General features: G+C 38.6%; 1 protein-coding gene across 1 annotated transcript; it reads left to right on the forward strand.

The window, feature by feature from the left end:
• Window positions 1–1,279: 1,279 nt before the first annotated feature.
• On the forward strand, window positions 1,280–5,010 carry LOC109147604 (dihydropyrimidine dehydrogenase (NADP(+)), chloroplastic-like). Its single transcript, XM_019295220.1, has 7 exons — window positions 1,280–1,757; window positions 2,311–2,574; window positions 2,670–2,840; window positions 2,947–3,059; window positions 3,191–3,377; window positions 3,752–3,861; window positions 4,645–5,010. Exons 1-7 carry the CDS (start codon window positions 1,470–1,472, stop codon window positions 4,799–4,801), a joined length of 1,290 nt encoding a protein of 429 aa, XP_019150765.1. The 5' UTR covers window positions 1,280–1,469; the 3' UTR covers window positions 4,802–5,010.
• The last annotated feature ends 8,253 nt before the right edge of the window (window positions 5,011–13,263 follow it).

Raw genomic sequence — 13,263 nt, forward strand, 5'->3', positions numbered from 1 at the left:
TAATATAGAACGATGTCGTAAAGGTCGCTGGGGACCGTATATTATATTAATTGCCGTAGTATTTGGCTATTACAAAGATCCGATAGGACAAAGTGTGTAATAAGTGTAGAATATGTAATGAATCGCCCCTTGTAAGGACAAGGAGGGGGTTTTTTATACAAGCAAACCCCCCAACCGCCTCCCCTTAAATCGGGGTTGGTTAGATCTCAAGTTTGACCGGGCCCTGGCGGACCGGGTCGGGTCGGGTCCCGAGCCCGGGTGGTGCCGAGCTCGGGTAGGACCGAGCTCCCCGACCCGAGCTCCACGTAGGTCGGCTCGGGTCGGGGCACCTCCGTGGTCCCCCGGGTCCGTGTTGCTCTTGGGCACCTTCGTGGACCCCCGGGTTCGTGTTGCTCTTGGGCACCTCCGTGGTCAAGGGCGGACCTACAATGGGGGCAGTGGGGGCAGCTGCCCCCACTCACCCCACCCCCACCCCATATATAACCCTTGTATGTATATATGTATGTATATATAGTATAAGGTTTAGTATAAGTATAAACAAAACAGCTAATGTGAACAAGGAATGAGTTAGGCGAGATGGAAGAGTAGGCGTGCATTTTTATGGGATGGCCGGGGTTTGAATCTCGGCTTAAAGTCATATTTTATTACTCTTTGAATAACAGTGGCTTCAACAGAATTAGGCTTTCAAAATATATGTAATTACTTTTATATTAATAATAAAATGTGTATCCTTTCAAAAAAAATAATAATAAAATGTGTAATTTATAATGTGATTTTTATTATAATTATTTTATCAAATTGATTATGTTTTAAATTTTGTTATAAATATTTTTTTTTTATTTTTCGCTATATTTTTCACTCATATATAACAATATTTATGACTAACTTCAAATATGTAATTTATAATGTCTTTTTTATTAGACTTATTTTATCAAATTAATTATGTTTTATATTTTATTATAAATATTTTTTTTTATTTTTCGCTGATATCTAACAATATTTATGACTAACTTCTTAACTATTTCATATTTTAAAGCTATCCCTTTTGTTTGAATGTTTTGCCCCTACTGAACAAAATTTCTGGATCCGCCACTGTCCGTGGTCCCCCGGGTCCGTGTTACTCTTGGACACCTCCGTGGTCCCCCGGGTCCGTGCTGCTCTTGGGCTCCACCAAGGTGCTCCGGGTCCGTACTGCTACCCCGGGTCGGGTCGTGAGTATAATATATCCATCAGCGGGGGTCTTAAGCATTCCAAATTTCCCATTCCCAGGTGGACGTTTCCGGCAGACGACAGCGTAGTCATTTCCATACATCCAACTATTTGTAACGTAGACGTTTCCTCCTGCCTTGTCTTTCGGTTTTGTCTCCATCAGACAAAAAAGAATAATCAAATTCCTTGGGCGTGCACTCAGATTTCAGAATATTCATCTCTATCTCCGAGTTTGAACTTACTGATTTTAGTTAGCAAAGATGGTGTCTTTGGGTTTGACTCAGCAATTCCAAATGCGATTCAACAAGAACTGTAGTGTGGATTTTCCGACGAAGGCTCAACCACGGGTTTGCCATTTTGGCAAAAACAGTGTTCGATTCAGAGTGTTGGCTTCGGAAAGGCAGGCACCAGAGCCCGATCTCAGTGTCACTGTAAACGGGCTGAAAATGCCCAACCCCTTTGTAATCGGATCGGGCCCTCCCGGCACCAACTACACCGTTATGAAGAAGGCCTTCGATGAAGGTTGGGGCGCTGTGATCGCCAAAACGGTATCTTGCTGATCTATTTATTGTTTTTTGTTTTCTCTCACTCTCTCTCTATAAAAATTATACTACTCGGTGTATTGTATTGCATCACTGAATATTCCGTCTCGTAGATAGTTATTCTTGCCAATAGTCCTTGTATTCGCTATTAAAATGGAGTAAGCATGAAGCATCAAGAAAATATACCCCTCACAAACCAACTCAGATACTAGTTGACCACAAGGGTGGGTGGTGGCCCATTTTATAGATTAGATGATTAGATAGGAAGTTACAGTACTAACTCAGATACTCCACCATAAGCGGTGGAAATTCTTATAGATTTGATAGGGTGACAGACTCGGGACTAAAAGTTGGTATTTAAAATTGAAATACAAATTTCTCCATAGCTCTTTAATGCATTCTGAATAATTCTGTTGCGCTGAATACTCCATAACTTGTTCATATTGAAATCTAGATTTAAGCTGAAGCTCGTTCAGCTATTGTTGATACTATTGTCTCTTTTAATGTGGTTTTGAACAATAGAATTGAGTCTGATAATATGCTGTAATACACTGTACAGGTTTCCTTGGATGCTTCAAAAGTTGTGAATGTCACTCCCCGATATGCCAAACTTCGAGCAGGATCAAATGGGTCTGCAAGAGGAGAAATTATTGGTTGGCAAAATATTGAACTAATAAGTGATCGACCATTGGAAACAATGTTGAAAGAGTTTAAACAATTGAAAGAAGAATATCCAGATAGGATACTTATTGCTTCAATCATGGAAGAGTATAACAAAGCTGCCTGGGAGGAACTTATTTATCGGGTGGAGGAGACTGGAATAGTAAGCGAACTGGGTCCTCATTCCTTATAACTCAATAGGCTTGCTTGCATGGTGCTGCTTTGATAATCTTTACCTTGAAACTGTATGTTTTGTAGGATGCCATTGAAATCAATTTTTCATGTCCTCATGGTATGCCAGAACGTAAGATGGGTGCTGCTGTTGGACAAGATTGTGAACTGTTGGAGGAGGTATGTGGATGGATTAATGCCATTGCTACTGTCCCTGTTTGGGCAAAGATGACACCAAACGTTACTGACATTACAAAGGTATGCTTCATATATGTTTTAACTTTCCTTAAATATTTCCTGTTACTAACTTCCATATCCCAAAGCGGAAATAAAATTTTCACTTTTATTCCTTGGGGTGTCACAGCCAGCTAGGGTGTCTCTTAAATCAGGATGTGAGGGGGTGGCTGCCATAAATACAATCATGAGTGTCATGGGGATAAATCTGAATACTTTACGTCCTGAGCCTTGTGTTGAAGGGTTAGTATTTCCAGGGCCGGGGGATGCATGTATTCAAATTGGATTATTATTATTATTATTATTATTATTATTATTATTATTATTATTATTATTATTATTATTTATCTTTCTTTCTCTATTATTTTATCTAGATATTCAACTCCTGGAGGCTATTCTTCAAAGGCAGTGCATCCAATTGCTCTTGCAAAAGTGATGAACATTGCACAGATGATGAAATCTGAATTTGGGGATCAAGGCTATTCCCTCTCTGGTATTGGAGGAGTTGAAACAGGTGGCGATGCTGCTGAGTTTATACTTCTTGGAGCAGATACTGTGCAGGTAGGATTTATTTTGAGTTCATGCAATTGTGAAATTCATTTCATATTGAAGAAAAGTTGACATGTTTGTAGTTTGTAATCAGACCACCTTTACATAAAAGAATGGTTAGTTTATACTTTATACAATAGCATAGCCATTTTCATGCTTTGGTACATGACAAGTGTAAGTTGGGATTAAGAAATTAAAATATACTGACATCTAATCTAAAGGTATGGTATAAAACCGGCTGAATTAGTAGTTATTTCTCCTTTTGCTTATATGTGCAAAAGTTTTGTATATTCTTCCAGATAATAGTTGCATGAACGAATATCTTATCCCCCTCTCTAAGTTTTGGACACAGTATTTTATGATTCTTAACTGGTGTCTCATTTTAGGTTTGCACAGGCGTTATGATGCATGGATATGGACTAGTTAAGAAGCTATGTTCTGAGCTCAGAGATTTCATGAAAAAGCATAATTTTTCATCGATAGAAGAGTTTAAAGGGTATTCTCTCTCTCTCTCTCTCTCTCTCTCTCTCTCTCTCAAATACACAAATAATACAAGGCCACATCCACTGAGAAAAAAAATAAAATAATAAACACCTTGTAGTGCAATCTTTATATCGTGGACCATTGGTCCACCAAAGGTTTAAAGAGGCGGAGGCGTGTCTTGAGAAGCGTTTTGAAATGCTGAGGCGAGGCATAAGCCTCAATTTTTATAAAAAATATATTAATAACCTATAAACGTTGTTCATAAAATACACCACAAGATCTCCTGGATCACTAGGAGTAGTACTTTTCTTTGAATGATTCACCATGTTTAGATATAATCAACCTACACAAAGAATTAATAAGGTAAAAAATATATATTTAAAAAAAATCACTGCCAGCAGGCAGCAGTACTGTAAAAAAAAAAATTGCTAAAGTGTCCAATATCTATGAAGCCACAATATATATATATATATATATATATATATATATATATATATATATATATATATATATATATATATATATATATATATATATATATATAAAATATTTGAACCTTCATTTTTTTTAATACTAAAATGAACTTTTAGTATACTAAAAATTAATATTTATCCATGGTTCATAGTATAATTTTCCCCTTGTAGTGTAGTTGCATTAGTCTAAAATTTTATGTAAAATGTATCAATTTCAGTCTCTTGATCTCTTCCACTGAGATGTACAAAATGAAGTCTAGGATTTGATGTTGTGTATACTCATACTCTATACTTACCCTTTTGCTTGTCATCATCAACTTCAGAGTTTCACTTCCATACTTCACAACTCATATGGATTTGGTCAAAAGACAGCAAGAAGCAATACGGGAAAGGAAAGCTATTAAGAAAGGATTGCAGTCCGACAAAGACTGGACAGGAGATGGTTTTGTTCAAGAAACTGAGAGTATGGTTTCCAACTGATTAATGTGTCTTTCCCCTTGTATTCTAAAAATAAAAGAACCTCCTATTTACCTGATTAGGCCTTAGGGTGAGGTCCTGTGGCTGTGGTTGGTATGACTGTTTATTTATTTCTAATGTAATTTATGATGAAAATAAATCAGTCTGCACAAACAAATAATGAAAGACAAGGATTGGTTGGCTAATTAAGGGTATTCTTGTAATTTAATTCTGCTTACTCTTTGAAATATCAGCCAGCCTTAGGCTAAATTGCAATTTGCAAGGTGAGGTGGAAAAATAAAATATTTTTAAATATCGGATCGGATTGAACATTGGAATTTTTATTTATTTGTTGTCCCAGCTATCTTCGTTTCCAGAATTGATCGGATCCTTATTCGCATTTTCATCCCATCTCTCTTCAGCTTCTTGATTCCGATTATTCATTTTCTTTTGTTGATTAGAGCAATCCACTGCTGGAATTTCTGCACATTGTGATCGCAATTCTATGAACAAAACACCGGCCTTAAGCCAGCAGAATCAAAACCTCCTAATTAAATTGCAAATTTTCCAAGAATTCTATGAATTTCAGCCAATTAAATCGAAATGAACAAAACTAAGCCGAGATGAACATTCTAGAAAGAGGTGAGAGCATTTTCTAGAGAAACAGAAGAAATGGGATGGATTTTTTTTTTTTTTTTTTTTTTTTTTTTTTTTAAGAAAAGAAATATTTATTGATATCAAAATAAGGGTAAAGCTCATACAAAAGAAACACCGCAAATTATGCTGTGGAAACGTGTTCACCATGCGCATGGTGAACACGAGTAGATTTATAATTTCTATCTTGTAGATCCATAATTTTATTTTTCATTTGTTGTTAACGACGTTTTTCTCTTCGCAATCGCATTATTTCGTCTTCACAGTACAGATATTATGAATCTACAGTATAGAAATTATGAATCTACAGTATAGAAATTATGAATGTATAGTATAGATGTTATGAATCTATAGTATAAAAATTATGAATCTACAGCTTAGAAATTATGGATCTGTCCCGTGTTTACCATGCGCATGGTGAACACGGTTCCACGGCATCACTATTGAAGAAACACAGCCCAAGCCAAAAAAACAAAAGAATTACATAAAGAAGTGCAAAGGCTAAACCAAAAAGGCAATTTATATCCTGCACCACGGCGCGCGTTGCATTGTGCGCCCATATGCAAAACGACTTCGTTTCAATTTTTATTATTTTTTTTAAATTTTCGCTACCCAGTATTTGACAGTTAATTTTCCTTAAAAAAAAATCTCATGTTCAAAAATGTCATAATGTTATACTAGAATACACATAATTGTATACATGAATGTACATAATTATATAACAAAATACACTCTTTTTTAAAAGATAATACACATAATCTCACATAATACATAATAAACATAAACTTTTAACATAATACACAAAAAATTCCTGATTCGAATGTACATAATTGTATAAAAAAATGTACATAATTGTATAAAAAAATGTACATAATAAAAAACATACATAATAAAAAATAGGGAAAATTGCATTTTTAGTCCCTAAGTTTTAACCAAGTTCCAGTTTGGTCCCTAAGATATGAACGTATCCGAGTTTAGTCCCTCAGTTATTTACGAAGTGGCGTGTTTAGTCCCCGGTGTTAAAATTCTGTCAATACTTAACCGAAAACTTACAAGTAAATTAATAATTGAAGGGTAAAATTGGAATTTCAAATTATAATCATTTCTTATATCTAAACCCTTACACAACCTCATTCATTTCTTCTTTCTTCTACAATCTAAGGTGTTTTTCTTCCCTAAATTTTGAAATCTGAAATTCTTCTTCCCCAAGTTATGTTCGATTTAAATTAAATTTTTTTTTTCGAGTTGAATTAAAGTATACTCTCAATTGAAAGTAGAAATGAATAAAGATAAAGAAGTACATATAATACATATGTATACTGCTAAATGAAGTATGACAATTTCAATTTATACCAAAAATAGTTATATTAATAGATGTTTAGCACAAGTTATAGCTACACTGGTCAATCTTTTACATGTTCAACTTACCTTTCCAACAAAACATGGTCAGCACATGTTATACCTACACTAGACTATATTTGACATGTTATACTGACATTTCAAAGAAAAGCAATGACAACACCCTAGTTTGATATACAAAAGACCACAAAAAGAAGTTCATCACTGTCAACCATTTAGTTTGATACACAAAACACCACAAAACGAGGATCATCACAGATTCCTGACAAATCCATCCTACTTCTTTCTCAGTTTTTGCTTGGGGTGGAGTTGTTTCCTACTTTTCTTTGTAGTTGATGTACTTGCTTTTTCTGTGCTCTGAGTATCAAGTGGGGCAGCTTGAGATGTCCTTATAGCCTATTTAATCAAGTAGACATATTAGATGACATATTTAATGTATTTAATGTACTATTCATATCTCAACTAACCATTTCTACTGGCTGTTGCACACCGGAATCCACATTCATATTTTTTTGTACATTCAAAGGATGCACACTGGAGTTCATATCTACAGGCTGTTTTCACACTTGATGAATTAGTACGAGTGTACGACTTAAACAATTTGAAACTTATTATGTATTAAAAATGTACCTGTTCTTGTTGCTGATGCTGGTTAAACCCTTCAACAGTAGATATAGTTGTATTCTATAATAAATATACATAATAATTGTTAGAAAAAAATATTAGCAGTATATTGAAAAAAACAAAGTGAATTCTTATACTACCTCTTTGGATGCCTTGCATCTTCTCTTGTTGTGTCCATGTTGGCCACAAAGTCCACACTTTTTCTTTTCTCCTATCCTTCCAAGTTTAGTTGGCATAGGTTCCTTCTCAATAGGATATTTCCTTCTTAACTTTTTAGGTCTTCCAGGCTGGGGCTTATATTTGGGAGGCAAGGGTGGTGGTGCTCCTGTTTTTATCCATTGATCTGAAGATGAGATGGGCAGAATAGCTGGTTCATAACTCTTCAAATAAGCCTCCACTGAATAAAACCAATTTGTATACTCTATAGGATCTTGACCATTTTCTGAAATTGCAGAAATTGCATGTACACAAGGAATGCCTGTCAAGTCCCATCTTCTACATGAACAAGAACAAGTGGTTAAGTGCACCCAAAACAACTTCAAATCATCATCCTCAACCTGCCACCATTCATCATTTGACTTATAAGAAATGTAACCACCTATTTTCTCCTTGTTTTGTTCAATGCTTTTTACAATCGTTGGACAAATCTTCATAGGATTGTTCCTCATCTTATCCCTATTACGTTGCATTCTTTTCATAAGATATATTCTTAAACACTCCACCATGGTTATAATGTGTTTGTCTATAGCATTCAAGATTGAAGAATTGAAGGACTCACACAAATTGTTCAACAACATGTCAGACTTAGTAGATGTGTCAAAGAAAGCTCGACAGAAATGGTGTGGAGACCTTTCACTAACCCACTCAGCTGCCTTTGGATTTAACACATGCATTGCCTCAATGTGCTGCTTAAATTCTGGTTGTGTAGTGGCTTTGTGTTGGAAAAAATAGCTTAAAATGGCATGTTAAGTGGCTATTTTGTGGTACAATTATCAGTGGGGTCCACTTCCGATTTGGGTCGGGTTAAAGTGGATTCGGATTCTTCGTAGTGAGACGAAGAGATCGATATATTGTACGCTCAAAACGGATAATGGGTGAATAAGATATTGATTCTCAAAGTAGACCCATTTGAGTTGGAAAATGAAGGGAAAAAAGTGAGCTTTTTGTCCCACATTGCTTTGGAATGAAGATTTTCCCCCCTTATATACAAGAGCTCTTTTGAAGCTTGTAGAATTGTATAGCATAGAGGCTCTCTCGCGCGGGGGGGGGGGGGGGGGGGGGGGGGTGCAAATCAAATTCCAACTAGCAGAGCTTGGAAAAGGCTTGATTCAAGCCCGAGCTCGTGTGCGCCGGCACCTGGGGGCACGAATGTCGTCCGAAAATTGGCTGGCCTTGCGGGCTAAGTTATGCCAAACTTCGGTATCATTTTCCAACTGGTATAGCCACTTGGTTCGAACCGAGAGCACCTACTCTCGTGCTACAAGAGAGCACGAGAGGTTGTGGTGCACCGAGAGCACAATCCGTGATGGCGGTTGGCTATTGGAAGGATTCGGACTTCCTTTGCCGAAACTACATCCTGAATGGATTGTGTGACACGCTATATGATGTATATCGAAAGATAAGCACATCAAAAGCGTTGTGGGAAGCTTTGGATCATAAATACCGAAGTGAGGATGCCGGCTCAAAGAAATTTGTAGTTGGCCGATTCCTCGACTTCAAAATGGTTGATTCAAAGACCGTGCTAAGTCAGGTAGAAGATTTGCAATTAATCTTTGATGAGATCCGTGACGAGGGCATGGTGCTAAGTGAAGCCTTCCAAGTGGGATCTGTGATCCATTTGTTACCTCCAGGTTGGAAGGACTTCAAGAACTACCTTAAGCATAAGCGAAAGGAGATGAATCTGGAGGACCTGATCCAGCGACTCAGGATTGAGGAAGGGAACAGGACGAATGATAGGAAGGCTCCTATCGTTGTTGGCGCTAAGGCCAACGTTGTGGAGCACGGTAAGAGCTCCAAGAGGAACAAGAAGGACAAGCGAAAGCTAGGTCCGAAAGGTGGCGTTACCAAGAACAAGTTTCCTGGTGAATGCTACAATTGTGGCAAGCATGGCCACAGAGCATCTGAATGCAAGGCTCCAAGGAAGAAGAACAAGAGTTCTGAAGCCAATGTTGTTGGAGATAGCAATCAGAAAGAGGTCGAGATTAGCCTTTCGGCTATGGTGACCGAGGTGAACCTCGTGGGCTCAAACCCTCGTGAGTGGTTCATTGATACCGGTGCTACCAGGCACTTGTGTTGCAACCGAGAGATGTTCAACACCTTTGAGACCGTTGAGGGTGAAAAGGTGTGGATGGGAAACTCTGCTCAGTCTGCTGTGGAAGGCATGGGCAAGGTGGTTCTGAAGATGACTTCCGGGAAGGAACTAACGTTGAACAACGTGCTGTATGTTCCTGAGCTGAGGAAGAATCTTGTGTCTGGCTCTCTGTTGAACAAGCATGGCTTTCGCATGGTGTTCGAGTCAGACAAAGTAGTTTTGTCCAAGTTAGGGATGTTTGTTGGTAAAGGATATGTAACTGATGGGCTCTTTAAGCTCAATGTAATTCCTGTTATCAATAAAAGCAAAGTTAATTCTGTTTACTTGCTTGAGTCTTCCAGTTTGTGGCATGGTAGACTAGGTCATGTTAATTTTAATTCTATGCGTAGATTAATTAGCATGGACCATATTCCTAACTTTCAAATTGACACAAATAATAAGTGTGAAATTTGTGTTGAGGCAAAACTAACGAAAGTACCTTTCAAGTCGGTTGAAAGGGAAACTGAACCACTAGAATTAATCCATAGTGATTTGTGCGATTTTAGATCGATACAAACGAGAGGTGGTAATAAGTATTTTATCACATTTATCGACGATAGCACATGATACTGCTATGTGTATTTGCTTAAGAGCAAAGACGAAGCCGTTGATAAATTCGTTCTTTATAAGAATGAAGTGGAAAACCAACTTAATCGGAGAATTAAGAAGGTTAGAAGCGATAGAGGTGGTGAGTACGAATCACCTATTGGTGACTTCTGTGCAAGTGTAGGAATAATACATGAGCGTACTGCACCTTACTCACCTCAATCGAACGGTGTTGCCGAACGAAAGAATCGTACATTGAAAGATATGATGAATGCAATGCTTATAAGTTCGGGCCTACCTCAAGATGCTTGGGGTGAGGCGATTTTGACAAGTAACTACCTTTTGAATAAGGTGCCCCGAAAGAAGCTCGATAAGACTTCTTATGAGCTGTGGAACGGTAGGAAACCTTCCTACCAGTACCTGAAAGTGTGGGGGTGTCTTGCCAAAGTTTTGGTGCCAACACCTAAGAAAGTAAAGATAGGTCCTAAGACGGTGGACTGTATCTTTATTGGCTATGCACATAATAGTAGTGCTTATCGGTTCTTAGTACACGAGTCCAATAATCCGGACGTACACGAGAACACGATAATAGAATCAAGGAATGCATATTTTTTCGAGAATATATTTCCTTGTAGGTCCAACGAGGGACCAAGTACGTCAAAACGAACGTTTGACGAAACTATGGATAATGATAGTGGGGAATCCGAGAGAGAACCTGAGCTCGAGCCGAGACGCAGTAAGCGGGCGAGAGTTGGAAAATCATTCGGTCCTGATTTTCTAACTTACTTGTTAGAGTACGATTCGGGTACTCTAACTTGTTTATTAGAAAATGAACCCGATCTTCTATCTTGTTTGATAGAGAACGAGCCTCGAACGTATGTAGAAGCCGTGACTTCTACGGAAGGACTAATGTGGAAAGAGGCTATAAAAAGTGAAGTGGATTCTATTCTACAGAATCACACTTGGGAACTGGTTGATCTTCCTTCGGGTAGTAAACCCTTAGGATCCAAGTGGGTCTTTAAAAGGAAGATGAAACCGGACGGTTCCATCGAGAAGTATAAGGCTAGGCTTGTGATCAAGGGTTACAGGCAACGCGAGGGCCTCGATTACTTCGACACGTATTCTCCCGTGACGAGAATAAACTCCATTAGGATGATACTTGCCATAGCCGCGTTGTGGAACTTGGAAGTTCATCAAATGGATGTGAAAACCGCTTTCCTAAACGGCGAATTAGATGAGGAAATCTATATGGAACAACCCGAAGGGTTCATGGTTCCGGGCCAAGAAAGGAAAGTGTGCAAGTTGGTTAAATCGCTATATGGTTTGAAACAAGCGCCCAAGCAGTGGCACGAGAAGTTTGACCACGCGATGTTAACTAACGGGTTTAAAATAAACGAAAGTGACAAATGCGTCTACGTTAAGGAAACGATAGACGGCTATGTCATCCTTTGTTTATATGTCGATGATAATCTCATCGTTGGTAGTAATGATCGGATGATCAAGTCTACCAAAAACATGTTAAATGCAAGATTTGACATGAAGGATATGGGTTTGGCCGATTTAATCCTCGGGATTAGAATCATTAGAAGACCTGATGGTCTCGTGTTGAGCCAATCACATTATATTGACAAAATCCTTGAGAAATTTAACAAGGATGATAGTCAAGTGGCTAGGACACCATTTGATACAAACATTCATCTAACCAAGAACCACGGAGAAGGTATTTCACAAGTGGAATATGCTCAGGTTATTGGTAGTTTGATGTATCTTATGAGCTGTACTAGGCCGGATATTGCCTATGCGGTTAGTAAGCTCAGTAGATATATGAGTAACCCTGGTGCTATGCACTGGAAGGCAATAGTAAAGGTTATGAGATACTTGAGGTATACTCGTGATCTTGGACTGCACTACGGGAGATATCCCGCTGTACTTGAAGGGTATAGCGACGCGAATTGGATATCTGATATTAAGGACTCTAAGTCCACGAGTGGCTACGTGTTTACACTAGCCGGTGCAGCCGTTGCATGGAAATCCTCTAAGCAAACTGTGATAGCTAGATCCACGATGGAATCTGAGCTGATAGCCTTGGAAAAAGGTTGTGAAGAGGCTGAATGGCTACGCCATTTTATAGAGGATATTCCTAATTGGGAAAGACCGGTACCTCCAATATGTGTGCATTGCGATAGTCAGGCCACAATTGGGAGAGTACAGAGTCATATGTATAATGGTAAGTCTAGACACGTGCGTCGTAGACATAATACCATTAGACAACTACTCACAACTGGTGTTGTCTCGATTGACTACGTAAAGTCAAAAGACAATATAGCGGATCCGCTGACCAAAGGGTTAGGAAGAGAAGTTGTGGAGAAGTTGACACGAGGAATGGGTTTAATGCCCTTGGACTAAAAAGTTCTATAGTGGATACCCAACCTAGCTGGCACCTAGGTTCAATGGGACAACTAAATTATGGAACGGAGCGCGTCACTGTGGGGGTCTCGGACTCCCTACCACTCCTCGTTAAAACAGTGACTCCCGCAAGAGGCTAGCATGTTAATGCTTTAATGATTCTTGAGTATGCGGGATACTCGAGAAAGAATCACCTATGTTAGAGAGAAGTGATGGTCGCTTCAAAGGAGAATTGTTGGGCACAATTCTTTAGAAACTCTCGCAGAACCAGGAACGGTGACCCACGACCAAAACGGGCACACTCATGAGAGCAAGAGTATGGTTGGGAGATTCATGTGTGAGATATGTCATCGTCTACACAAACGGCAGTCGGTTCAAAGACATCGCGTTCTACCGTACAGCCAGTAGAGTAAACATGTCTTCACGAGGGAAGGTTCAAAGGGTATAGTGACTCCCTACCTATCCTATGCAGGGATCGACCGTTTGAACACAGTTGTTTCCGATTTCAAAATACCCCGAAAATCAATTTTTCATTCATGTGGGGGAT

Source organism: Ipomoea nil, unplaced genomic scaffold, assembly GCF_001879475.1.
Source record: "Ipomoea nil cultivar Tokyo-kokei standard unplaced genomic scaffold, Asagao_1.1 scaffold2014, whole genome shotgun sequence".
Taxonomy (NCBI): domain Eukaryota; kingdom Viridiplantae; phylum Streptophyta; class Magnoliopsida; order Solanales; family Convolvulaceae; genus Ipomoea; species Ipomoea nil.

Coding starts and splice junctions, on each gene's coding strand:
- LOC109147604 (XM_019295220.1), top strand. CDS start 1,470: ATGGTGTCTTTGGGTTTGACTCAGCAATTCCAAATGCGATTCAACAAG. Junction 3,060..3,190: donor CCTGAGCCTTGTGTTGAAGG/GTTAGTATTTCC, acceptor TATTTTATCTAG/ATATTCAACTCCTGGAGGCT. Junction 3,862..4,644: donor TCGATAGAAGAGTTTAAAGG/GTATTCTCTCTC, acceptor CATCAACTTCAG/AGTTTCACTTCCATACTTCA.